The sequence below is a fragment of the Pelodiscus sinensis genome, chromosome 8, assembly GCF_049634645.1.
Source record: "Pelodiscus sinensis isolate JC-2024 chromosome 8, ASM4963464v1, whole genome shotgun sequence".
Lineage (NCBI taxonomy): Eukaryota > Metazoa > Chordata > Testudines > Trionychidae > Pelodiscus > Pelodiscus sinensis.
In genome coordinates, this window is record NC_134718.1 from 49,917,822 (window position 1) to 49,943,411 (window position 25,590).

General features: G+C 41.2%; 1 protein-coding gene across 8 annotated transcripts in view; it reads right to left on the reverse strand.

The window, feature by feature from the left end:
• MGMT (O-6-methylguanine-DNA methyltransferase) overlaps positions 1 to 24,733 on the reverse strand; it is a 325,802-nt gene extending 301,069 nt beyond the window's left edge. For 2 of the 8 annotated variants that reach the window (XM_075935256.1, XM_075935257.1), the window contains exon 1: positions 24,584 to 24,733. Coding sequence is in view for 3 of the 8 variants with exons in the window: in XM_075935251.1 (XP_075791366.1) it covers positions 4,976 to 4,984 (9 nt within the window). In the remaining 5 variants the exon portion in view is untranslated. Of the gene's footprint in view, positions 1 to 4,975; positions 5,013 to 5,100; positions 5,156 to 8,134; positions 8,191 to 24,583 lie in introns of those variants that run through there. The other 6 variants (XM_075935251.1, XM_075935252.1, XM_075935255.1 and 3 more) reach the window with 6 other exon arrangements.
• Between the last annotated feature and the right edge of the window lie 857 nt (positions 24,734 to 25,590).

The window sequence follows — 25,590 nt, forward strand, 5'->3', positions numbered from 1 at the left end:
GAGAACCTGCACAGATATAAGAAGTCTATACCCAAGGCCTGGCCCCAAATCAACTGATGTCAGTGGACTCTATGGTGATGTCAATGGGATATGTACCAGTCTCTAATGATATCACAAGCATAGTTTTGTCTGTGTTTCTGCACCTGTGCAAAAAGCCCAAAATAAAATCAATTTAGTCAAGATCTTGGAAATATTAGAAATGTCAAGTGTTATTTTTTCCTTTGTTTGCTGGCAGTCTCTCTCAGAAACTCATGTGTGCATCAGGAGCATACTGAGCCCTTAATTAGAGGGGAGGAGGTGTTGAATCCTTAACAAGATCACTTCTCCCAAGTGTTTGAGTTAAATGTGTGTTAAAATAAAGAGCTTTAAATAGCCTGAATAAAAATCACATCCACTCTTAATGAGGCTAATCTTACATGTGACACTCCAGCTACCACAGTTGTCCATAGAGCTAAATTTCTAAGGTTAAAAAAAGAGAGTGCGATAACAATTTTAAATAGTGATTAATGAATTTGCATGCCTCAGTTTTTGATTGCTCGGCTTGAGACACTTCAACTGATACTGATTTTACAAGTGTTTTCTGAAAATCAGGCCCCTGAAAAAGTATTTTGAATGTGCATACCCAAAAATGAAGGTACCTTAACTCACTTGCCACTTTTGAAAATCTCAGTCTTAAGTCTTAAACAAACCCATAATTCTGGGAGATCATCTTAACATACCATAAAAGGATGTGGTGGTGAAGGTGAGAAGGTGTAAAGCAGACAGCAGTAAGGCATCCAACCATGATCTTGCACTCTGACCTCTCCAGAGCACATGTTCTGACACTTGCCAATGTTTGTCACCAAAGACAAGTCTAGGAATCTCTACTCCTGTGATGGATCTTTGCAAGAACCATTGTGACTGGTCACTGATTGCCATCTCAGAATTTGATGGTCTCCAGGCAAAGAGGCAAGAAATGAAAGTCCACTTTATAGTGCAATGCATAGTATGTGAAAAATTGCATGTCTGGTAGGAGCACCATACAAGCCAATCTGATTGCTGAGCTTTAGGACATTCATGTGCAACCTTGTCATCTGGGAACCAGATTCTCTGAATTTGTAGGTGTGCAAAATGAGCCCCCAATCTCTCCCTGACAGTTCTGAGCTTAGTGTCTTTCTTGGGGAGAAGTAAAAAGGACACCCTTTTGTGTATGTTTGTGGTTACAGCTACCACGGCAGATTTGAAATGATATACTGTGGGACTGAAACTTTCTTCTCTACCCAATGTCTTGCTAGAGAATAGACTGACTTTTGCCAGAGCTGAATGGGTCACAAATGAAATCTGGCAACTGCATCACTTATACAGATGCCAACATGTGGCCTAATACTATGAAGCATGTCTGTTCTGTTGCAGTTGATCCTGATATTAACTGTGATATAAATGCTTGGAATGACTAGAACCTGTCCTCTGGTAGGAATTTTTTTTTCTGATCAGCAATGGCCAAGGGTGCCTATGAACTCTATTGTCTGCAATGAGGGAAAAATTTTCACAGTTCACTAGGCTTAGCCAGATGAAAAGAAACACATTCCAAGCTCACTGCCATCCTTGACTGCAATCTGTCTCTGATCCATGATCATCCAAGTAAGATGCAAACATCATGTCTTCTCAAGTGGATCATTATCCCCATTGACCCTAGTGTTTCCAGTGGCAGGTTATAGGGAAACACGTCTTACAAGTTGAGTACCACAAACCAGTCTTTAGTCAGAAGAGATGGAAAGATGGAGGCTTTATCATCCTGAACTTGAAGCAGCATATATATTTGTTCAGTCTACTCTTGTGTTGGATAAGATGAAGACCTTCTTTCTTCTCCAGAAAATAAAAAGTACCAGGACTAGAAGCCTCTTCTCTTGCATTCCCATGGAACCTCTTCTATGGCTCCTAGACAGATTGAGGCCACTATTCTGTAATTGGTTCTCATTAGGGATGTTAAATATCAGTTAATTGAATAGTCAAGTAACCTCATTAATTCTTATCAGTTGGCTATTCTATAGTCCCTGGGATCAGGGCCGGCAGCCAGTGCACTCCAGCCTCACTCCCGAGGAGCCCTCTGCCACTCTGCGCTGCTGCCTCTGCCTCAGGGTGCTAGGCGGGAGCTGGTCTGTGAGGGGAGCCAACTGAAAAACCAGCTCCCCTCGCAGACCGGCTGCCTGTTGCCCTGTGCTGCTGCCTCTGATAAAGAGGCAGCAGTGTGGGGAGGCAGCAGTCCGTCGGGGGGCAGGTCTGAGCTCTCATACCTGGCGTGAGCCAGAACTAAGCTGGGCTGCTTGCCCACGTAGCTGCTAATACACTTTAAATGCAAAGCCGCAACAGGGGTAGACCATGGTGCTGGTCAGCCTGCTAAAAAATTTACTGGTGGGGGATGAGGAATGGGTGGGAGGGAAATGCATGCAGTCTGTAGCATTAACCTATAAGCTTTTTGCTCGTCAGTTAATCAACTACACTATTACATCCCTAATTCTCTTGAGACATAAATGAATAGAATAACCATGGGCAACCGTATGTAACATCCATACCATCTACATGTTTTGTTAGTCTTTAAAGTGCTACCAGACTATTTCTTGTTTTTTAAGTTTTCCTTTTGCAGACTAACTCGGCTACTTCTCTGAAATTTAACATCCAATTGTTGAAGCTGATATCACCTGGTGTAATAGAGCAAGGTTGCTTTTAGTATTAGCTCCTGACCTGTTTTGAAGTCACTCCTCATACCTCCATTAAATTAAATGTCTGGATGACCTGCTGAGGTGAGTGACAAACAAGACTGATGATGGGCACCTCTTTGAGTACTGCATTATTTGTGCAATGACTACGCTGGCTGTTTGCCCACACAATACAAGTGAGCTCACAGATTCTGTAGGGTGGATGTTCGCCCAGGTGTGAGGGAACTCTCAATGATTGCTCAAGAAGGTGTAGTTTCAGCTGTGTACTCCTCAGCTTGTAATCAACAAGAAGGATGTACACATGGAACACTGGGAAATGTGGCCCAGACAGAAAGACCATGTCTCTACCCACTGACTAAGGGAACAAGTCCACTGCATGTCAAACAGCTTTCAAACCCTGATGCTTTAGAAACTCTCATTGAAGTAGGCTTGAGGCATCTCACCACCCTGAAGAGGCAACAGTACCAGAGTCTCAGGATTTTTTGCCCTTTGAAAAATACAAAAAAGAAGGCTGAAGGATTTCCTTCATGAAAATATTCTAAAACAGGGATAGGCAATGTGTGGCTCATGGGCTGGACATGGTTTGTCAGGGTTAGCCCCTGGCAGACCACCAGACACTTTATTTACTTGAGCGTCTGCAGGTATGGCTGCTTACAGCTCCTGTTGGCTACAGTTCACCATTCCCAGCCATTGGGAGCAGCAGGAACTATATTAGTATGCTCTGAAAATTCAGCCATTCATTATTTAGTTTTAAAAGATATACACGTTTTTGTCTTCTTGATTGGTGCTCCCAGGACATCACAGCTGAGGGATATGGTGTGTAAAATACCAAACTTTTGTGCCTAATCATTATGGGCAGAATCTTTGCTGGTATTTGAATGCCTAAAGCTGCAGACAGACACTTCATGGGTTTTAAAAAGTGCTTCCATTGAAGTATCTGCCTCTTTAGGCAACTGAAGTCCTTTAAAAATCTGAGCCTTCTTGCACAGAATAGGATTTACCCCTGTGTAGTCAGACAGTACAAAACCTATGCAACACTTAAATCCTACAAATAGGGCTTAAGTGTGATTAAGGGTGTGCACAGTCTTTGCACTAGCTGTGCTGCTGCTGCCCCTTTAAAACACCGCCTCCGTGCGCATTTCAAAGGGGCAACCCTGGAACTCAGGGTCAGCTGAGGACTCCCCAGCTGATCCCGGGCTCCGTGAAGCACATCCCCAGAACCCAACAGTCCCCAGCTGACCCTAGGCTCCACGGCAGCTGCTGCTTTGAAATGCCAGTGGCAGTGTTTTAAAGGGCAGCCGTGGGGCCCGAGGTCAGCTGGGAACTCCAGCTGCCCCTTGGAAATGCTGCCCCAGCGCTTCAAAGGGGCAGTGCTGCATGGAGCCCAGGGTCAGCTGGGGACGTTTCAAAGGGGAGGCGCATGTGATTACATCTTTTGACAGCCCTAGTGTTAAACATTAACATTTCATTTGCTCTTAACCTCTCATTACAAGATACTCCTTTCAGTCCACAGAAATGCGTATATCTTAACATAGTGGGAGAGAATGGGAAATTCACACTCCTTCCCCTCCTTGCCCTCAAATGCAGCACTTGAAGCTGGGTTCCTATAAAGTGGAAACTTCACAGAGGTCGAGTGTTAAATCTCAAGTGATAGGAGAAGGTATTCTTTCTTTCAGAAATCCTGCTGACTAATCCAGAGGAAAGTCTTGTTTTGCATTCTAGTAAGATCCACTTGCTTCCCTATTTTCCCACTGGGAAATAAAATGTTTAAGAGACAGCAGCTGTTCATGGCTGAATGAAGGGCTACTTTAGTATGTCAGGTAAGCTAGACCAGTGTTTCTCAACATTTTTTATAAAGTACCCCCAGTACCTATAGTTTTCAGACACACAACATTTTTTTCTACCATTGTAATACATTTGTTTAAACAACTTAATCATAGCCGGGTGGGCAATGACATTTTTGGGTGTAAAAGTACAAAAATAATAAAATGCTGTAAAACAAAAATTCAGTTTTCTCCAAATTTCAGTTGTGTTGACGTATCTCCCAGACTTCTCTCAAGTTCCCCTAAGGGTACCTGTACCACTCGTTGAGAAATACTGAGCTAGACAACAAGCATTCATTGTGACTGGAGAAGCTTAGCGCTGAATGGACAGATCATGAACAGAAGTTTATGGAACAAAGCTATCCAGGAAATAGTTAAAATCATTCTTGTAGAAACGTCACACATTTTCATTAAAATCTGAATTATAGCACGTTCATTTACATTAATTAGATTTACCTGCAACATAGTACGCCCCTCTCAACAGGCCAGAAACCTACATCAAAATATGATTAGCAAGGAACAGCTCAAGTAGCAGCATAGACTGATGTCTAAACATCTCACATTCTAAGCATTATACATACTTAAATGGAGCTGTGATTCTTTTTATCCATGCCCCCTGACACTTCTCTTGAGATACTGTAAGAAACCAGAGCGGAGATGTGGATTTTACATTTTCTTCTGAAGGAGCTAAGGACTGTATTCATTCTAATTAAACTCTTTTGTCAGCAGGTCCCACAACTACTGGGAAAGCTCCTTCTCCCATATTCTGTAGACAAAACTTTGTATTTCAGAAAGCAGATATAGTAGTCAAGGGAACTGCAACTGTAGGCTTGATTCTGACCAATAGGGAAGACTCAGTAGCAAATCTTAAGGTGTGAGATAATTCGAGAGAAAACGGTCATATGATATGATAGATTTCATGATTCTAAGGAAAATAATAAGTGAAAGCAACAGAATAAGGACAGTGAACTTCAAAAAGAAAAGAAGACTTTTTTGAGAACTGGTAGAAAAGGTTCTACAGGAAGAAAACCAAAGGGAAAAGATCAGGAGAGAGGGAGGTTTCTCAGGGAGACAATATTAAAGGCACAAATGAACACTAACCTTATGCAAAGAAAAGATAGGAAGAATAGTAAGGGATAATATGACTATCAGGAGCTCTTTAATGACCTGAAAAATAAAAAAAATAAATAAAAAAGTGGAAACATGGACAAATTGCTATGGAGGAGTATAAAAGACCAGCACTAGTTTTTAGGAACAAAATCAGAAAGGCTAAGCCACAAAATAAATCACATCTAGTGAAAGGACATAAAAGGCAATCAAAAAAGGTTCTTCATATACATTAGTGGCAAGAAAGATGAAGGAAAGTGTAGTAATTCTATTCAAGAGGGAAAGAGAGCTAATAACTGATGACATAAAAAAGACTGCTATATTTAATACCTATTTTACGTCAGTATTCACCAACCAGGCTAATGGTAACCAAACATGCAACAAAATTAATATTAAACAAGGAGGAAGGAAGGCAAGCCAAAATATGGAAAGAACTAGTTGAAGAACATTTTGATAAATCAGATGTCTTCAAGAAAGCAGAGCCTGTTACATTTTTTCCTAGGGTACTGAAGGAACTAGCTGAATCAAACTCAGAATCATTAAAAATTATCTTCAAGATCTTATGAAAGAGGTCCCAGAGGATTGCTGGACAGCCAATCTAATATATACCTTTTAAAAGGGGGAAAGGAATCATAGATCACTCAACCTAACTTCAATACCTAGAAAGTTACTGGACCAAATTTAAACAAACTTATAAGCACCTAGAGAATAATACAGTTATAAGGAATGGTCAGCTTGAATTTGTTAAGAACTAAATAATGCCAAACCAGGATAATTTCATTCTTTGAGAAGGTTGTTGGCCTAGTGGTCTGGGGAAAGTAGTAGACATGATATATCTCAATTTTAGTACAGCTTTTACCACAGTCCCACATAAAATTCTCATAAGCAAACTAGGAAAATATTGGCAAGATAACATTTCTATAAAGTATGTGCATAACTGGTTGAAAGACTACTCAAAGCGTAGTTATCAAGGGTCTGTGGGAAAACTAATCATTTTCACTAATGACTTGGTGACTGGACAGCTTTCTTATAAAATCTGTAGATGACACACACTTCAGAGAGGTAGCAAATGCTTTGAAGGCCATGATCAAAATTCAAAACAACTTCGACATATTGGAGAACTGATCTGAATTTAACAGGATAAAATTCTATAAAGACAAGTGCAAAGTACTTCACAAATACAAAATGGGGACTAAAGGAGTAGATAATGGATGGGCAATTTTAAAAAAGACTGTTTGCTAGGGTTAGCCCCTGGCAAGCCACCGCTGCTATATTTACCTGTGCCGTTGCAGGTACTGATGATCGCAGCTCCCATTGGCCACGGACAACCGTTGCGGCCAGTGGGAGCAGCAGGAAGCAGCATGAACTGGGGCACTGCTTCCCGCAGCTCCCATTGGCCAGGAACAGTGATCTGCAGCCAACAGTAGCTGCGATCGCTGGTACGTATGGAGGCAGAGGTAAATATAGATGGGGGCTAACTGGGCACAGGCCAGTATTTGCCCACCCCTGGGCAAAGTGGAAATGCTTTTGAAAAGGATCTGGAAGTTGAGTGGATTACAAATTAAATGTGAGTCAACAAGGGTGATGTAGCTGGAAAAAAGATAATGCTCTGGGGTATATTAACAGGAGTATGTAAATAATGGGAGGTAACGCTCTGTTCTAGTTTTGGTAAAGCCTTAGCCAGAGAACTGTGTCCAAATATGGGGGGCCCGTTTTTAAAACTGATGAGGACAAACTGAAGACAATTCAGGAAAGAACAACAAAATTTTTAAAATATTTAGAAACTGATCTATGAAGAAAGGCTAAAAAATGGGCCTCTCTAGTTCTGAGGAAAAGAGAATTCAGAGGAGCCCTTTTAACAGTCTTCACATATGCTGTTATAAAGAGAACAGTAAGTACCTCTTTTCCATGTCCACTAAAGATAGGACAGACAAGTAACAGGCTTAATATGCAACAAAGGAGATTTAGCTGAGATATTGGGGTGGGAGGAAGCTCTTAATTATGATAGTGAAGTTCTGGAATAGGCTTCAAAAGGAGTTTCTGGAATCTCCATTATTAAAGGCTTTTAAGAACAAATTGGACAAAGACCTGTCAGGGAAGATCTAGGGTTAGGGTTCTGCCTCACTGCAGGAGGCTGGATCTCATAACTACTTGAGGTCCCTTCCAACCCCACATTTCAATGATTCGCTCAAGTGATTACAAGTGCCACTGTTCCAGAATAATACAGCTGCTGCAGAAGATCAAGTTCATATAAAAGAAGGAGAAATTGTAGATAGCCTGGGTCAAAACCATTAGACTTTGGAGAGCATAAACAAAAGCTTTAGCTTCCATTCACATTCAAATATCACCCACAATACTTCATCAGGAAGTCAACCTGACAGTTCCTCAAACTGGCCCTGCATTCTGGGTTTTAAGAGCATCCTTTATGGAAAAGTAGGATCTCTTAGCTTCTGTCATAAGACCTGCTTGTGATAAAGTCACTATCTACTAATTTCTTTTACCACTTACATTTCAAATCTCCTTTCAGGCTTTTCATGTTCTGGTTCACCTAAAAACTGCAGAATCTGCAAAGACAACAGGAGTATTGTCAGATGACTGACTGTAATAGTCAGTGAAGGATCAACGTCTCACAAGTTCTCCTGATTGGTCACATGGTTAAGTATAATATAAGGGTATTTTAGTAAATCATGCAGAGGCCCCAACTTCAAAATCAGATATCTTTGCCAAACCAGTTGAGATTGAGTGCATTCCCTGCTTGCTTGATCAAGGAATGGTGCTGGAATCCATTCTAAGCAAGCTACAGTTTTGCTTTCACAGCTGGATGCTAGAAGTCATAGAGGCAAGTTAAATGAGATGGGTGTGCAAAAAAGAGTGGTAAATAAAGTTAAAACCAGAACCCACATCAATGCTCTTGAAAACTTACAAAGACATATTTCCAAACCATCATTAAACTGCCAGGTCCTGCACATTATCTGCTTTTCCCTCCATTTTACTGCTCTTTAATAGAAACCATATTCAACAGACTCAGCTTTTCTACATTGGGTACTACAACCAATGTCAGTATTTGAAGCTCCACAACTCCATCATGCATAACAAAATAAGGTGATGTATTCTTTCATATAGAAGAAATTTTAACAATTAGAGTGAGGGGAACTGAAAGCATGCCTTATCTTTTAGTTGCCTACCCTTTCCATTATAAAGAATTATTATGACCTTTATTAATAGTTTCAAATCCTCTACTTTTTACAACAGGCCTTTGCAATTAAACAAGGAGACTACTTATTTTACCACCAAGACAGAGCATAAATATATGTACATTTTACTAAGAACTTTGTAGTGGTGATCTAATGAGCAATCAGGTTATCCAGTTCATGTGCAGTATAGCAGTAATTCCTGCCACCCATTTCTAATTTAGAAAAACTATATGCTGTTACTTCTATGCTCTTCTACAGAGGATCATGTTGGCAGTAGCATCCAGAGCAGAGCAAGTATCTAGCTTCTAAGGCAGAGGATGGATTATTTGGAAAGGGACTCAGCAGGCATATGGCTGCCAAGTTCGCAGGCAGTTCCCTGAATGACATTTCAACAGTACTACTAAAAAAACGAGGCACTGATTTCCCCTTATGGTTACTCCCCCCCACACTTTATGAAAACTGTTTTATGGATATAAATATGCATAACCTGGAGATGCTTTGGACAAAATACTTCACATAACCTATCAATTTTAATGTTACAATCTGCTGGATCTGTAGATCCTATTTTGGTGCATGTATCTTTCTTATATCTAAAGCTGAAACATTAAGTATGAGACTGTTTATAGTTTTAAAGGTGCTAATTCAAGTCATTAATGGTGTGCTCCAGAAGCATTAATGACTTGGTGATCAGCTTAACAACTTGTAGCAGCCTTTTTTGTCCTGTAAATTCAAAGGTGATTGGTCTAGTAAGACGTGACCAAACCACATGGTACTAGCCTGGGATTAGGCTTTTTGACCCAGGTAGGTTTCCATGAAAGTTGAATATAAAACAAAAGATTCCTGCCCTGGGGAGAAAACTATTTAAGCAAGGGGAAGCTATCCTAGTCTAGGGATATGAATGATTAACCGGGTAATTGGTAAGCGTCACCCTTTTCAGGATTAAGTCCTGAAAATCATAGTTAATAAGATTCAACTATTACTAAAAACATATCTGTCACTACATTCCTCAGTTTAGAGAAGCCCTCATGATGGTGTTCTTAATCCTCTGGGATTTCGAGAGTAGAAAGGTATGGAAGACATTGAAAATCAAAAATTATATTGGTCAGTATCAGGTTTCCAACTAGTTTTAGAAATGTGTGATGTTACATGAATGACTAATCATATAAACATATGCTTCCCCATCTTTGAAATATATGGGACAGAGAGATAAGCAGAGATAAGGAACTGAGAGAAAAACAGACCAGAGAACTCAATTTGGGAGCTAGTATAAAAGGTTATTTTAATTTTTTTTTTCAAAAATCAAAGGTTATCTCTTTAATAATTTTTAATTCTGCGTACATAGGGCTCAGTTGTCCCAGGCAGGATCTGCCCGATATTGATGGTGGTGTAATGCAGAACCATCCAAAGAAAACTCTTGGAGGGATTGTGCCAAAAAAATATATAGTAGTTCCTAGAACTCTCCAGGTATATGACAGCATCTGAGCCACAACTTCTTAGGGCTGGTCTAAACCTATAATTTAGACTGAAAAATACACATCACTGAATACTGGGGATGTTGACTAGTCAACTAGTTGCTTCCCCCCCCACACACACACACTTGCTGCCTCTATGGCTACGTCTAGACTACATGCCTCTGTCGCCAGAGGCATGTAGATTAGGCTACCAGGCATAGGAAAATGAAGTGGCGATTTAAATAATCGCCGCTTCATTTAAATTTACATGGCTGCCGCGCTGAGCCGATCAGCTGTTTGTCGGCTCAGCGCGGTAGTCTGGACGCGCGGGTGTCGACATCAAAGGCATCTGTCGACCACCCAGGTATGCCTCCTGGAATGAGATTTACCTGGGTGGTCGACAAATGCCTTTGATGTCGACACCCACGCGTCCAGACTACCGCGCTGAGCCGACAAACAGCTGATCGGCTCAGCGCGGCAGCCATGTAAATTTAAATGAGGCAGCGATTATTTAAATCGCCGCTTCATTTTCCTATGCCTGGTAGCCTAATCTACATGCCTCTGGTGACAGAGGCATGTAGTCTAGACATAGCCTCTGGCGACAGAGGCATGTAGTCTAGACGTAGCCTATTCTTCTGAAAAAACTTCCAAAAGAGAGTGTCCACGCCATCAAAGTGCATTGAAAAAGCAATCTGCTTTTTCGAAAGATAGCATCCATTCAGTATGGACGATATCCCGCATTTAAGCTGTGATTACTATGGATGGAGTGGCCACCACGGCACCTGTGCTTTTTCCTCTTTCCTCTTCTTTTGAAAGAACTCCCAGTTCCCCGCAAACACACACCTTTTCCCAAAAGAGCTCTTTAGGAAAAAGGTTTCTTCCTTGTAGAAAGAGCTTTATCAATGTTGGAAAAAACCCTCTGTTCTTTCAATTTGTTTTCCGAAAGAATGTGATTGTAGTATGGACATAAGTGAAGATTTTTTCAGAAAAATGGCCGTTTTTCCAAAAAAACTCTGTAGTGTAGACATAGCCTATCAGAAAGAGGCAGCAATGGCGGAATTCGGGGGTCCTTCAAAGCAGCAGCACCATGAAGAACCCAGGGCCAAACCTGGGCTCCACTTTGAAATGCCACATGCAGCCTGGGGCCAGGTAGGGGGCTTTACATGGTATTTCAAAGCAGCAGCACTGCATGGAGCCCTGGGTCTGCTGCTTTGAAATGCCACATGAAGCCCAGGGCCAGCTGGGGAGTACCCAGTTGGCCCCAGGCTGCACGCAGCATTTCAAAGCAACAGCACCACGTGGAGCGCAGGGTCAGCTGGGGACTCCCCCACTGTTTTACACTAAGGGTTAGGTCAGGTTAGTGATAGTATTCAGTAGGGATATTATATTTAGATTAATTGGGTAATCAAATAGCCGATACAATTTGCATTAACTATCTGATTAGTCAATAATGCGCCTCCGACTTTAAAGTGTAACAACAGCCCCAGGGCCAGCCCTGTTCTCCCCACGGTGTTTCAAAGTGGCAGTGCTCCCGGTGTCAGGCTCCACGTGGTGTTTCAAAGCGGCAGCGTCGCAAAACAGCTATGTTGATGGAAGAATGCCTCAATCAACCTAGCTACCACTGCTTGTGGAAGTAGAGTTTCTACAGCAAAGAAAGAAAACCCTTTTATCCCTGCAGGAAGTGTCTACACTATAGTACTGCTGTAGCACCAATAATATGGACACAGCTATAGAACAAAATGCTTCCTTCTAGGTGTGGGATCCACTTCCTCAATCTCCAGAAGAGAGTGCTAGGGGAAAGTTCTCATTGTGCTTAAACAGGATATAGCCTGTAATCATTCCTAGTAGCTGCTTTGAATGCAGAAGGAAAGAGTTCTTGCAATGCCTTCCCACCTCTGGGGCCAGTCACAATCTGGCTCATCTTCCATTGATCATCCAGGATACAAATAATAGATTTAAGAGATTTTTCTCTTTACCTTTAATAAGCCGAAGTCTGTAAAATATTTTAATAGAAGTGCTGTGATAAGCACTATTAGAATAATAAAATGGCATTTTTATCAGTCTATCTGCTCATAGATAAGATACCAGTAGATTTTCCTTAAAAGGAAAAAGGAAGTCTCAAGGATCCACATATTTTAATGCTGTCTGATTTTGATACTGGAATTAAAAAATATTTTATCAAGTCAGTATATGAATAAAATTCCATATGAAAACATTTAAAGTACATTAGATTTTTGGTCAAGATGAAAGACTGAAAAAATTCAAGCAATCTATTCTAATTGGGTTCCCATGGTAACTGTACAATTGGGTTTTTCAATATAACATCCCAAAGGCCCAATGCACACTTGTAAAATATACTTCAAACAGCCTGAATTGTTTTTACATTACAGCACTCCCAGGAAGATCAATTACTATACATCCCCACCCTAACTATTAGTGGCAGGAGATGTTAACACTATTGGCCATATTAACATAAAAATCATGTAAGAAACACCACATATCACAATAATTATATAAAACTAATCACACATTTCAGATTCATCAAACATGTTCTAAGTAATAAACCAAAACCAGACTTGTCACAGGATTGTGTTTGCCAAATATAAGAAATCAACGCCAAATATATGCCAAACCATTTTGCTTCTTATATTGATTTCAAGGATAAACAGAATCAATCATTAATAATTACATTATAAGATGACCCACAGGGTTAATCATATTCTTAGAGACTCTCACTCTGGAATTATCAACAAGCATAGCTGCACTAAAAAAAGATAGCTGAAAAGAATTCAAATCCACATTTTAAATATTAATAGCACAACATAAAACAAAGTGCATTCACTAACATGGGACTCGGTTTTATTTGCACTAATTATAGCAGCTATTCTATTTAAGACTGAGTGTTTCTATTATCAAGCCTTATTTTCAGAGTTTGATAACTTAGCCCTGTTGGTTTCAGGATGAAATTTTTATGCAACCTGTTCTGCTCAAAAGCATATTTTAGTTACAGCATCACAATGTAAATAGACCTACTACTCTAAGTTGTTTCACCAAGCATTCTGAGTTTTCATTTTGGAGGTACTGAACTCCCACCCCTCTAACTTTCAGCTGGAGTTGTGGATGCTCAGCTCTTCTGAAAACATCAGGCCCTAAGCAGTTATGCTTATCTTTAATGAGGAAGATCCAAAAATTCTGACAGTGGGAAGTGTTTTGGAAGAACATACAAGCTTCTTCACTCTGAATGGAAAACCATCTCCTCCCACTTAACAGCCCACCAGTCACCTAATCTTCCAGAGTGAAAACACAAATGATGACATTTCTATTCCAAGACCCAGGACGCAACATCTTCCTGCAATTGTAACATATAGTATGTTTATCAAATTGGCGCAGAGTATTTCTGGTTTTGAATCAACATGACCAGAACTGCTGACATATCAGAGTCTTGTGGACTTGTCTGAAAGAAAAATTCACAATTGTACAGTCTATACACTGTTTCAAGATGCTCGGAATACTATGACAGCTCCTTTGAAGCCAATGTGATTCAAGTTAGGATTCTCAAATTATTTCACTGCAAAGACACTTCTTAACAGAAAGACTGGATGGAGAAGTGGTCCAAAGACTATATTGCCAGCTCACTGATGGCAAACTAACAAAAGTTTACACAATGTGTATCACTCATCCACAGCGTTAGATGTTGTACATAGCATCAATCACGTTTAAAAAGAAATTAAAAGTAATTAACACTGTTTAATAATTCAGTATACTTTAAAATTTAAAAATAAACTTTTAATCCATACCGGGCAAATCCGACTTGTTTTAGTCATATAAGTAATCCCACTCCTGTGAGTAAAGCAAGCAGAATTCAGCCAGTTGTATGATAATGTATGTCCAGATTTTGCATTCATGCTGATGGCTACACAACACATATGCATACTTTACAAAACAGCCAGTGCAGAGGAATTCATACAATAACACGGAAACAGTACACAATACTAGAGTTCTGCAGCATGGCTGGATCCTGCAGGAAAAAAGACAGAATCATCAGGCAGGAGCAAGAATGTTTCAAGTGGAATCAGGTAAGGAAAAAACCTGCAATACTTAAGCAGGAGAACAATAAAATCTCTTGTCAGTATATCATAAACAGAATTTTAGCAATGTAACATTTGTTAAAAATAAAAGCGTTAATATTTAAATTTAAATGCAGAACAGAAAGAGATTTGATGTAAATTATAATAGGCCTTATTCTTTTACATTGTTTAAGTAAGGCTTTTTTTTTATTCTTAGAGTGATAAAAATTGTGTCCAAATCCATTTATATATAAGATACTAGAAAATTGTCCTGACATTGCTAGGGTGTTTAATTCAATTAATTTTTGTTTTTTTGGAAAATAAAATGAAACTGTATATGCTTCTTTTAAATCTTTTCTCTGGGGTTGAGCTGGGGCTGAGGGGTTCACTATGCAGACTGCCTCAGGGAGAGGCCTACCCCATCCCTCTCTCACTGCAGCAGCTTGGAGCCAGATGAGTAGCACCTCTCCATGGGCACTGCAGCTCTCACGGGCACAACCGGGGCAAAGGAGCATGTCCTCTGGCTGGGGCAGGTCTAGGCTCGTCCGTCCCCTGCCAGAGTAAGGAATTCAGCAAACTGTGTGCTTTCCCCGCACTCCTTCCCCGAAAGCTATCTTGGTGGTGGGAGACTAGGGGCTGGGGCAGTCCCAGACGGGGGGGGAGGGGGGGGGGGGAGGTTATCCCTTTTCACCTGCCTGGTGATTCTGTCTCTTTTCTGTGTGATTTTAGGAGAAGCAATCCTATTCCAGGCACATCCCATTTTATTGGCACAACCAAACCCTTACCTTACACGAACCCTTATGATAAGAGGAATTGGTATACTTAATTTGGTGGTCCTAGCTCTCATCGTTTAGGAGTACTTGAACAAACAAACTTTCTCAAATATACAGTATATTAACCCTTCTGTTGTTTTTAGTAGCATGGGGAACTCTCTCCCAGAGTATCTTAAAAGTTTCTGCAGATGGGAGCAGGATACAAATGCAAGAAACAAGGCAAAAGTGCATGAGAGTGGTTACTACAGGACATGATGGGAGCAGGATTTTTAAAAATAGTCCTGTGCAGGGATGTACATTATACCAGTAATAACTGAAAAATTACACTACATTTCAATGTGCTAAATAATGAAAAAAATTATTGCTTGCATTTTACAAATTAATCTAGGAGGACATAGACAATTTAAATATATAATGGCAGCTGATTACTCAGCACCATTAGGGCAGCATTAGTATATGTTATTTACTAACAAGAACTGGCTGAAAGGAACGAGGTTTGCACAGGCAGTATGTAGTAAGCATGATTTAGAACCCAGAAACAAATCTTAGTTATTAATTCCTCAAACTGGACAATATCTTGCTAATGCATGCTATTTTAATAAAAATCTTTAATTCCTTTATGTGATCTGACTTTAATGCACTAAAATATAGCTTTAGAACACTGCAATTTAGCTTCTAGTATTTCAGCCAGAAAGTGAGAATAACCAGCACCATTAGATCAATGTGCTACCTTGACCAAAAAGTCAGCTGAATTCAGGGAATCTAATTTCTGGAATAGGTTTTCAAGGAAACGTGTGCAATCCCCATGATCACAAGTATTTAAGAAATGGTTGGACAAACACCTGACAGGGAGGGTCTAGGTTTACTTAGTCCTCCCTCAGCACAGGTACCTTCCAGCCCTAAGTTTCTATGATTAAACCATTCATTTAAACAGCAAGCAGGAGTAAAAGCTGTGACCCCTGTACTGCAGCCAGATAGATGTATGTGGGAGATCTCCAATATCAACATAAAATTCTAATGGCGTCATATGGTCTCCACATAGGTTTAAAGGTCAGTACATGCCAAGCCAATTAGTGTACATATGGATGAAATAATCATGTCAACCCTAAATGGTCATGGAACCTCAATTTTCATATTCTTGGACTTTGTGATATTAACTGTATGGCTTGACTACTGTATTAATTTAAGGTTTTTGTTATGCAATTAAGTTAGGACTTTCACAGGGACCTGAGAGAGAAGTAACAAACCTCATTGATTTTTTTCAATGGGATTTGGGTGCCTAAATCTCTGAAATCATTGAAATATGTAGTTTCTTTGAGGACTTTTGGTTTTATTTCATTTTTTTTAGTGGAAAAACTATAATTGTTCACTGGCACTAATATACATTTCTGGCTTTCAGGTTACACAAACTTATTAGCTTCACAAATAGGACATGCAGGATCTTCAAGCCATCAACTCTGCAGTTTGTTATGCAGAATGTGTGCCCACACTTAAACATAAGAAAGTGTTCTTTAATCTCCCAGGTACAGTCTTCTATGATGAACACTGAGCAAGTTTGTTTAAAACAGCCATATCTTTATTAAATGTAATGCCATTTTTATAGATTCATACTTTAAGGCTGAACAGGACCATCATGATCACCTTGTCTGACCTGCAGATTTCAACCCACAAAAACTTCACTGACCCACTCATGTAATAGACACATAAATCTAGCTGTGTTACTGGAGTCCTCAAATCATGATTATAAAGAATTCACCACTGACAGTAGTTTAAAGCTGCAAGTGACCCATGCCCCATGTTGCAGAGGAAAGCAAAACAAAAACCCAGGGTCTCTGCCAATATGACTTGGGGGAAAATTCCTTCCCAAACCCAGACCCAAATTCCTTCTAGCAGTTGCAGATAGTCTACAATAGCATGCTGCCAATCTCATTGTACCATCCCATCCATAAGCATGTCAAGCTCAGTCTTTTTTGGAGGGAGTGGGGGGCCTTGGATGTACTTCAATCCTCTGATGGTTAGAATATTTGTCTAATTTCAAGTTCAAAACTTAGGGTATGTCTAGACTACCGCGTTTTGTCGACGGAAGTTTTGTCGACAGATACTGTCGACAAAACTTCCGTCGACAATTTGCGTCCAGACACATGGAGTTCTGTCGACAAAGCAAGCCGCTTTGTCGACAGAACTCCATAGTCTGGACGCAGTGTTACAGGCAATAACACCTTCTGTCGACAGAGTTCTGTTGACAGAAGGTGTTATGCCTCGTAAAATGAGGTATACCAGCGTCGACAAAACCGCGGAGTTCTGTCGACGTTATGTCGACAGAACTCCGTGGTAGTGTAGTCGCTGGTATTGTTTTGTCGACAAAAGTCCACTTTTGTCGACAAAACTAGGTAGTCTAGACACACCCTTACTGATGGCCATAACTTTAACTTCTTCAAAAGGATGGCTTAATGCTCTTAGACCCTTGTCCGGGCTGTTCCGCACTCTGGCACTATGAATGCAGAAGGTGAGGCCTGCAAAAGAGCTTCAAAATCTTGCCTCTACAGGCCCTACTTACAAACATTTCCCCCCAAAATCCTAATACCCAGATTTTGGGAATTTTGCTGCCACCATCAAGTGCTTTCTTGTGTCCACAATGGTACTTTACTTAAAAAATTCCTTTTCCTCCTTGGTATTTATCCCTCTGAGATATTTATATAGAGCAATCGTATCTCCCCCTTCAGCGTTCTTTTCATTAGGTTAAAAAAGCCAAGTAATTTCAGACCAAGGAAAAAGCCCTCAGTAAGCAACCCCTCTTCTTCCCCCTTCCCTCTCCCCCCCCCGCACACACTCTCATCTTTTCCATAATTCACAAACACATGAAGGCATCATGCTTAAACAATACTAAAAAATTCCAGATTTGAACAGAGAACAGGTAAAGAAAATTTAATACTAAAAGTCTGAACTAACTAAGGCTGCAGAGTATTAAAGCACAAATAACAGGATAATACGTTCCTGTTAGTCACCAAAATATACCACTCTAAATTAATGTGCTGCTTTCCGGCATGAAACAGTTAATAAGCCACAAAAGCTGACCTGCAAAGCATCATGGATTTGTACCAAAATAATGCTGTATTTTTGTTTTCTAAAACTCCCCCATCCATGATTACCCAAAACTTTAAACATCTATACTTTCTAGTTCTTTTTTAGACTGTACTTTTGGGCAACTTGATGCAGATCACCACATAAGTAATCTTTTTTTTTTTTTTTTGCAAGAAACTACTGGAAAAATAATTTTTTGGGAAAATACATCAGCGCATATGAAAGCTATCTTTGAAAGACATAACTCAGTTTTCTGCACTTCCACATCTGTATAACTACACCTATCAAACTCTGGCTTATTTTGGGGCAATAAACCTAGTGATCAATTTAATTCAATTTAATCCTGTAGAATCACAAGATTGAGGCAGCATATTTGGTGTTCACATTTTTAGGTGCAAATCTGTTTTATTAGACTTTACACAATGCTCACATATCTTTCTATAATCTTGCGCCAGCTTCCTTTTGGCTGGTGTACTTATGTTCTACAAGGTTGCACGATCTCCATTAGAAACCTAATGCATCAGTCGGAAAGAGAGCTTCTAGACGTGGAAGACTTTATTTGTAATGCCAGAACAGGTAAGGGTTTTTTATTTTCCTTTATGTGACTTCAGTGAAAAATTTCTAGCAAGTTAAAAAGTTTGAAAGAATATCTAGAAAATATAGCTGTGTCATGTCGCATCCTTACAGATTTCAACATTCAAAAATTAGAACTGCTGTCCTACATTTTCCCATTAGTTACATTCTCTTCACCAACCCTGCTATCTTATGAACACACAGTGAACTACAGAATTGCACAATCTGTCAATAAAGTAAGCGTATTTTGAACTACTGTCCATATGACTCAATTTGTCAGTAAAAACTGCCACCAGCGCTGTGCTTGCAGAAAAATGTCCATAAATGCATTATTGCGACTGGCAGATCGATGTCTATAATAAAAACAAATAGATTTAACAAGTGCTTGCTTTTACGACTTATGCTATTGGTAAAATGTGCATTCTGTTTCACCCTTCGACTTCTGGGAATGGGCAATACAGGCTGTGTTGGATACTTTGCTGACTACACTAGTGTTACTAACAGGAAATTATTCTAACAGGAAATCTTTTAAAGTATTAGACTGATTACATCTAGAATTTAGCTCATTGTTCTATTTTTTCCAAAATGTACATATTTAACAACAAAAGTATTAAAAAGAATTATGGAGAAAACTTGAAACTGGTTCTAAGCAGCTGCATCCCAGGCAGAATAGCTCACTACTTTTAAGTCTGGGGAAGAAAAACTGTATTTTTGCTCCATTGGAACCATGATTCAACTCCTATGCTAGTAATCTAATTGAAAATAACCACCATTGTTCACACAGAGTTTCAACATTCAACATGTGAGCAAGGGTGACACCTTTTACATCAGTAGCCTCTGGGGTAGCATAAAAAGGAAATTATGTATTGCTTAGCTAGAGCATGACTAGTTGTAGTGGCTGTCACAGATTGGTTTAACTTTTAAGGATTACAGCTGTTTTAGCTCTACCATGAACTTCAACTGTGTACTTCAGTAAGGGACAATGTTAACAAAAACTACCATTTATTTCGTAAACTTATTCTTCCTTTAGCTGCATATACCTTTCTAGACTATTATGTTTGTCCTTTTTGCAACTGCAGTTAATTTATCCCTGGCTGTCTCCTAAACCTACACTTTAAAAAATGCTGTTAAATCCGAGTTTGCTTTGGAACACTTTCCACCTTGCGCAGTTTTCCCAAAATGAACAGCCAAATACCCTGATTTTGCCTTGTAAGTAAACCCTGATAGCCTTTTCAAAGGGAACAAGGGTCTCCTTCAGGCTACTATCTCCTTAGTGATGCCATGAATTGATTTTCTACTAATGTTAAGTGTTAAACAGTGGTGACAAGTTAATTACAGAGTTATCGGGAGATAAAGAAGTCACAGTAACACAAGTTACAATACAACTACTACAGTTTCTTAAGGATCTTCTGTGTAGTTGCTGTATAAATTGTGTAATTAACTTGTCATGGATCAGAATACAGATAGAAGCTGCCAAACCTATCCTTACAAGCCCAATACATCTATTTAACTACCACAGTCTCAAAATCTTTAAGTAAAATGTTGCTTCCAAATACAAGGAAGATTGTAGGAAAGTTTTAATGTTTAGGGTATTCCTAATTATAAATCTAATCAAATCTATGAGAAAACATATACTCTTTTATTTCTATTAAATGTTGATAAACCTATACAGCTTGGATATAGAAAGCACTCAGAAAATGTCAAGAAAAAAAACAAACAAAATGCATAACAACTTCAGAAATTTTAGAGTGAGTATCTTGTATTTCAAAGTATGTAGGCAAAACAGCCAATGGTATTAAGGATTTATTTTTTAGATCGAAGACTATTTAAACTGATAGATATGATGGGGTTTAAACAGGTTTTCAAAGGGAAACACTGAGAAAGCACTGCTCTAGCTAGCCACATTTAAGAATTATATACAAAGAATAAAACCCCTTCTATATTGTCTGGAAAAGAAACATCTAAACTTGTAATTATGATTTGAAACAAGATATTCAAAAGGTATGAACATTGAGCAGGGAACCAAAGCCAAACTGGAGTTAATAAAAACCCTGAAGATCTCAGCCTACAGGGCAGGAGGCAGAGGTGGATGTAGACTAAGAGCATGTCATCTCTGTGAACTTCTTCCACCCTTCTCTCAAGGAATCACATATAAATTCTGCCAAAGAGTTAGGGATTTACACACAAGGACAACATGCTCACCACCACTGAACATGATGGGACAGCTGCTCTTTTAACAGTCCCATTCCCCTTTCCTAGGAGGGGAAACATCCAGATATAGGACGTTTTAACAAGCTGTAACTTAAGCACACCACACACACTTAATCCTGTCTCCCTGAATGGGCCAGACAAGAATTGGGCTGGTAGGAGAGGGGCATGCGCTCATTAAACCAAGGTGAGAATTCCACAACACAGTGACATCTGACTCAGTTGAAGAACCTATTTCAACAGGCAGGGAAGAATGTTTCTGTAGGCAGGCACCACTAGTAGATTTTATTATATAAGTCTATTGAAGCTATATTTACTACACAACGAAGGGAAGACTAATGGCCATATACAGTAAAACTCCGATGGTCCGGCATCTGATGGTCCGGCATTCCTGATGATCCGGCACCATCAGGAACCCGAAAGTGCTCCGGGCAGCTGGACCATTGGAGCTGCTCTGCCCCCAGCTTCCCGGGTTTAGCCGCTGCTAAAACTGACCAGCGGCTGAATCAGGGAAGCCGGGGGCAGAACAGCTGGAGTGCTGCCGGGTAGGTACCCTAGCGCTGCCTCTCGGGGCTGCGGGACCAACCTGGCAGCACCCCAGCTGTCCCCGATTCAGCCGCTACTGATCGCTGCTGAAACTGATCAGCGGCTGATTCCAGGAAGCCCGAGGCAGAGCTGCTCTGCCCCGGCTTCCTGGAGTCAGCCGCTGGTCAGTTTCAGTAGCAGCTGACTTGGGTACACCTGCGACAGAGCTACTGGGGTGCTGCCGGGTTGGTCCCTGCAGCGCCCAGGTGCGGCGCTGTGGGACCAACCCGGCAGCCCCCCAGCTGCTCTGCCCCAGGCATCCTGATTCAGCAGCTCTGCCTCGGGCTTCCTGGAGTCAGCCGCTGATCAGTTTCAGCAGTGGCTGACTTGGGGACACCTGGGGCAGAGCAGCTGGGGTGCTGCCGGGTTGGTCCAGTAGCGCCGAGGAGCGGCGCTGCCGGACCAACCCGGCAGCACCCCAGCTGCTCTGCCCCAGGCGTCCCCAAGAGCAGCTGGGGTGCTGCCGGGTTGGTCTCGCCGCTCCAAGGGTCGGCGCTACCGCACCAACCTGGCAGCACCCCAGCTGCTCTGCTGCAAGCGTCCCCGATTCAGCCGCTGCTGAAACTGACCAGCAGCGGCTGAATCAGGAACGCCTGGGGCAGAGCTGGACTATTGGAAGGGGGGGCTATGAGGGGTCTGGAGCCAGACCCCTCATAGACCCCCCCCCCTTCTGATAGTCTGGCATATCTGATAATCCGGCACCCCCTGGGTCCTAAAGGTGCCGGATTATCGGAAGTTTACTGTACACAGTTCAGCAGCATATCATTTCTATCTAGATACTCTTGGTCTCCAATGGATTGCCAAAATTCAGTGTTCTCAGTAGGAAATTTCCATCACTTCCACAAAGGGATTAATCAACACTTGTCCTCTAACAGAATATTCCACTAGAAATTCCATGGAATGTCTAATGTGGCATATGTTTCCCACACTCCCTTCCTCCTGTATGGGGACAATTTGGACTCAAGAATTAATCAGCTATGCCACTAAGCAACCTTGAAGTAAGTATCTTATTCTCACTGTATCTTTACTTCACTGCTCAAAAAATGAAGATAGTCACACATGACACAGAGATGAAAATTTAAAATACTGTAAAAGTGTGACCAAACTAAAATTTAAAAAATGAAAAATTAAAAAGATGGAGAAATTAACAATAACTATGCTATCACTTGCAAATGATGAAGTAGTAAACAGGATCTTTATATTTACTATTACTAACAGTATACATAATGAAGGCAAAAATTGCAGTATCAGCTTCAAAATGGTGTACAGGTATTACATATATAGCAAGAAACCAATTCTCATTATTAATCTTTATTTTGCTTTCTCCTACTTTAAAAAGAGGAGTCACAGATTTAGCAACATATTACCAAATATTTTCTATACTGGAAATATAATTATACTCAGCCAACACTGAGCAGATGAGAAGTTCTGAAAAATAATTCATTCTGTATATAATATTACAAATTTGTTTCTTTTTTTCTACCATAGGGAGATTTTGTATGACAGAAGAGGCTATGGAGCATTTGAAGGGGTTAGTTTTTTAGTTAGGACAGTCCTTAAAGCAGCATTTCTCAATCTGTGGGTCCCGACCCTCCGGGGGATCGAGAGCAACTGAGAGAGGGGTCGAAAGCAACTGAGAGGAGGGTATCACAAGTGTGAGAACCCCTGCCTTAAAGAGTCACCTATGTCTTCACAGACATGACAAGAAATGTGCACAAAAACATTTTCTCTCAAGTCCCAGATGATGAAAATACTAGAAGGCAACCAGATCTCCCAATTCGCTGTAACCTGAGGAAATGGAGGAGAGGGGGACCAGCAATGAAATAAGATAGGAAAACTGAGATATTTAGAATTATTCTATTCCAATTTGCATATTCCAGATGCAAAGGACTACTGATAATACTAGTTTATTAGTGCTTACAGCATTCTAGTGCAGAAAATACTCTCGAGTCTAAACCCAACTTCACAGGGCTCTTAAAACCTAGCACTCCTATTACTGGGATTTTTCTTCCAGCTGTCTCCATAATGTACTCTAGGATTGTACAGTCTAAATTTCAGTGAGCTATTTAAAGTGAGGTTTAATTTTGAAAAGGGTTCACAAAAATGGCACCTTCTTACTCATCAAGCCAGCTTTCTGGGTGCATTAGTCATATTTCATTATTCAGTGATCAGAATAACAATTTTTAAAACTTTTTTAAATTAATTGACCTTAAAGAATCAGCACTACAATGGAAAAGCCAAACTTAATTTGTTTCTAACAGACTCCACAAATTGTTAACCAAATATTTCTTTTAGTGCTATCCACACCAACCCAATTTGTCTCTAAATTATGCCTTTAAACACTTCTGCTAGAGCACTACCTTGCAAAGGTGCAACTAAGGGCATAATCTGAGATTAGTGGGATTCCACAGATGTAATTGAGATTAGCATTTGGCCAGCATAATCCTTACTGTGATACTGAATTTGCAGGCTTGACAACTAAGAAAAACTCTTTATTTTTAAGATGAACAAATGTGATCTGGAAATCAGTGAGATGCAATACGGGTGACCCCCCCCCATGGTTCCTTTTTTCAAAGTCACTTTGGGAGAAGCAGCACACTTCAAACTTCACCTCATTGTCTTGGAAGTTTTCCTATTCACAATGTCTCAGCTGGATACCAGCCTACACTAGAGAAATGCCCAGCATGTCGCAAAGCTTTAGAAACACCCACCAAACAGAGGGAAAGGTGAAGAAAATAAAAGCACTTTCTCAGGTTGTTCAAAGGGGAACTTCAGGCCCAGCCCCCCCAAAAAAAGTTTGAAAAGGGGATTCGTGAGCTGCTCTTCCTGCCCCCACTCTGGTGTTGTTAACTACGCGGGGCTTGAACTGACGTCCTCCCAAATAAACAGCCCCGCTCCTTCCTTGCACGCACAGCCCCGTGAGTCTGCCTGTGGACCCGATCCCCGCTCCTGAGCACCGCCCCCGCAAGAAGGCTGTCCTCAGCCAGGGCAGGCGTTTTGCAAGCGCCTCCCGAGCTGCACGAACCTGTACCACGTTTACCAAGGCGCCAGTGGCTCCGTGGCGCACGAGCTCAGAAGGCTCCGTATCACTGGCTTCCTCCCCTCTCGCAGCGCTGCACAGCAGCAAGCAGGCAGCCGCGAAGAGCTCGAGCGTCCCTGGGAGTTGTAGTTCCTTGGTCGGCTCCCTACCTGGGTAGCTGGGCCTGGAGCAGAGAAGGGACTACCGGCCCCAGCATGCCCTGGGCCGTTAGCAACAGGAAAGAGCGGGGGGGGGGGAGGGAAGCTGTGAATGCCGAGCGGGCTGCTAGAAGGGAGGGCGGGGTGGCGGTGACTGGGGGGTCCCAGCTGCAGGCGGGTGGGCGCGCCTGCGAGCGGAACGGCAGCAGGCAGGGGCCTTGCAGGCGCTGCAGAGCGACCGGGACCGTGCTCTATGCCTATAGCTGGCGGGGGAGAGTTGCTGAGGGTTGTCTGACGGGGAAGCCCTGGGATCAGTGGAGGGCCAGGGTAGGGTTTCCGGCGAAATTTGCGATAAATGGGTGAAAACCGCATAGATCCTGCTGTTTTGTGGCTCCAGTCTGTACCATCAGCATAAAGAACAAGCATCGTTGCCCCCAAAGCACCTTAGTACACAGAACGAGATGGCTCTTGGCTCTTTTTGTTCAAAACCCCCAAATGGTACCACTAAAGTGTAGAACGAGTGTCATTTCTAGTATCAGGGGTAGCCGTGTTGGTCTGAATCTGCAAAAGCAACCAGCAGTCCTGTGGCACCTTACAGACTAACAGATGCTCCAATCAATCTGTTAGTCTCTAAGGTGCCACAGGACTCCTCGCTTTTGTCATTTCTACTGCACCTGATTCACTAGCACTGGAAAAATCAACTTAGAAGAACATCTCTGTGATACAGTGCTGTTGCTCCTGTTTTACCAATGACAGAGAGAACCTAACTGACTTGCCCAGAGTCATGCAGTACATGAGTGTTGGCATGAAATGGGGAATTCATCCCAGGTGCCTCAAATTCCAGACCCACACTCT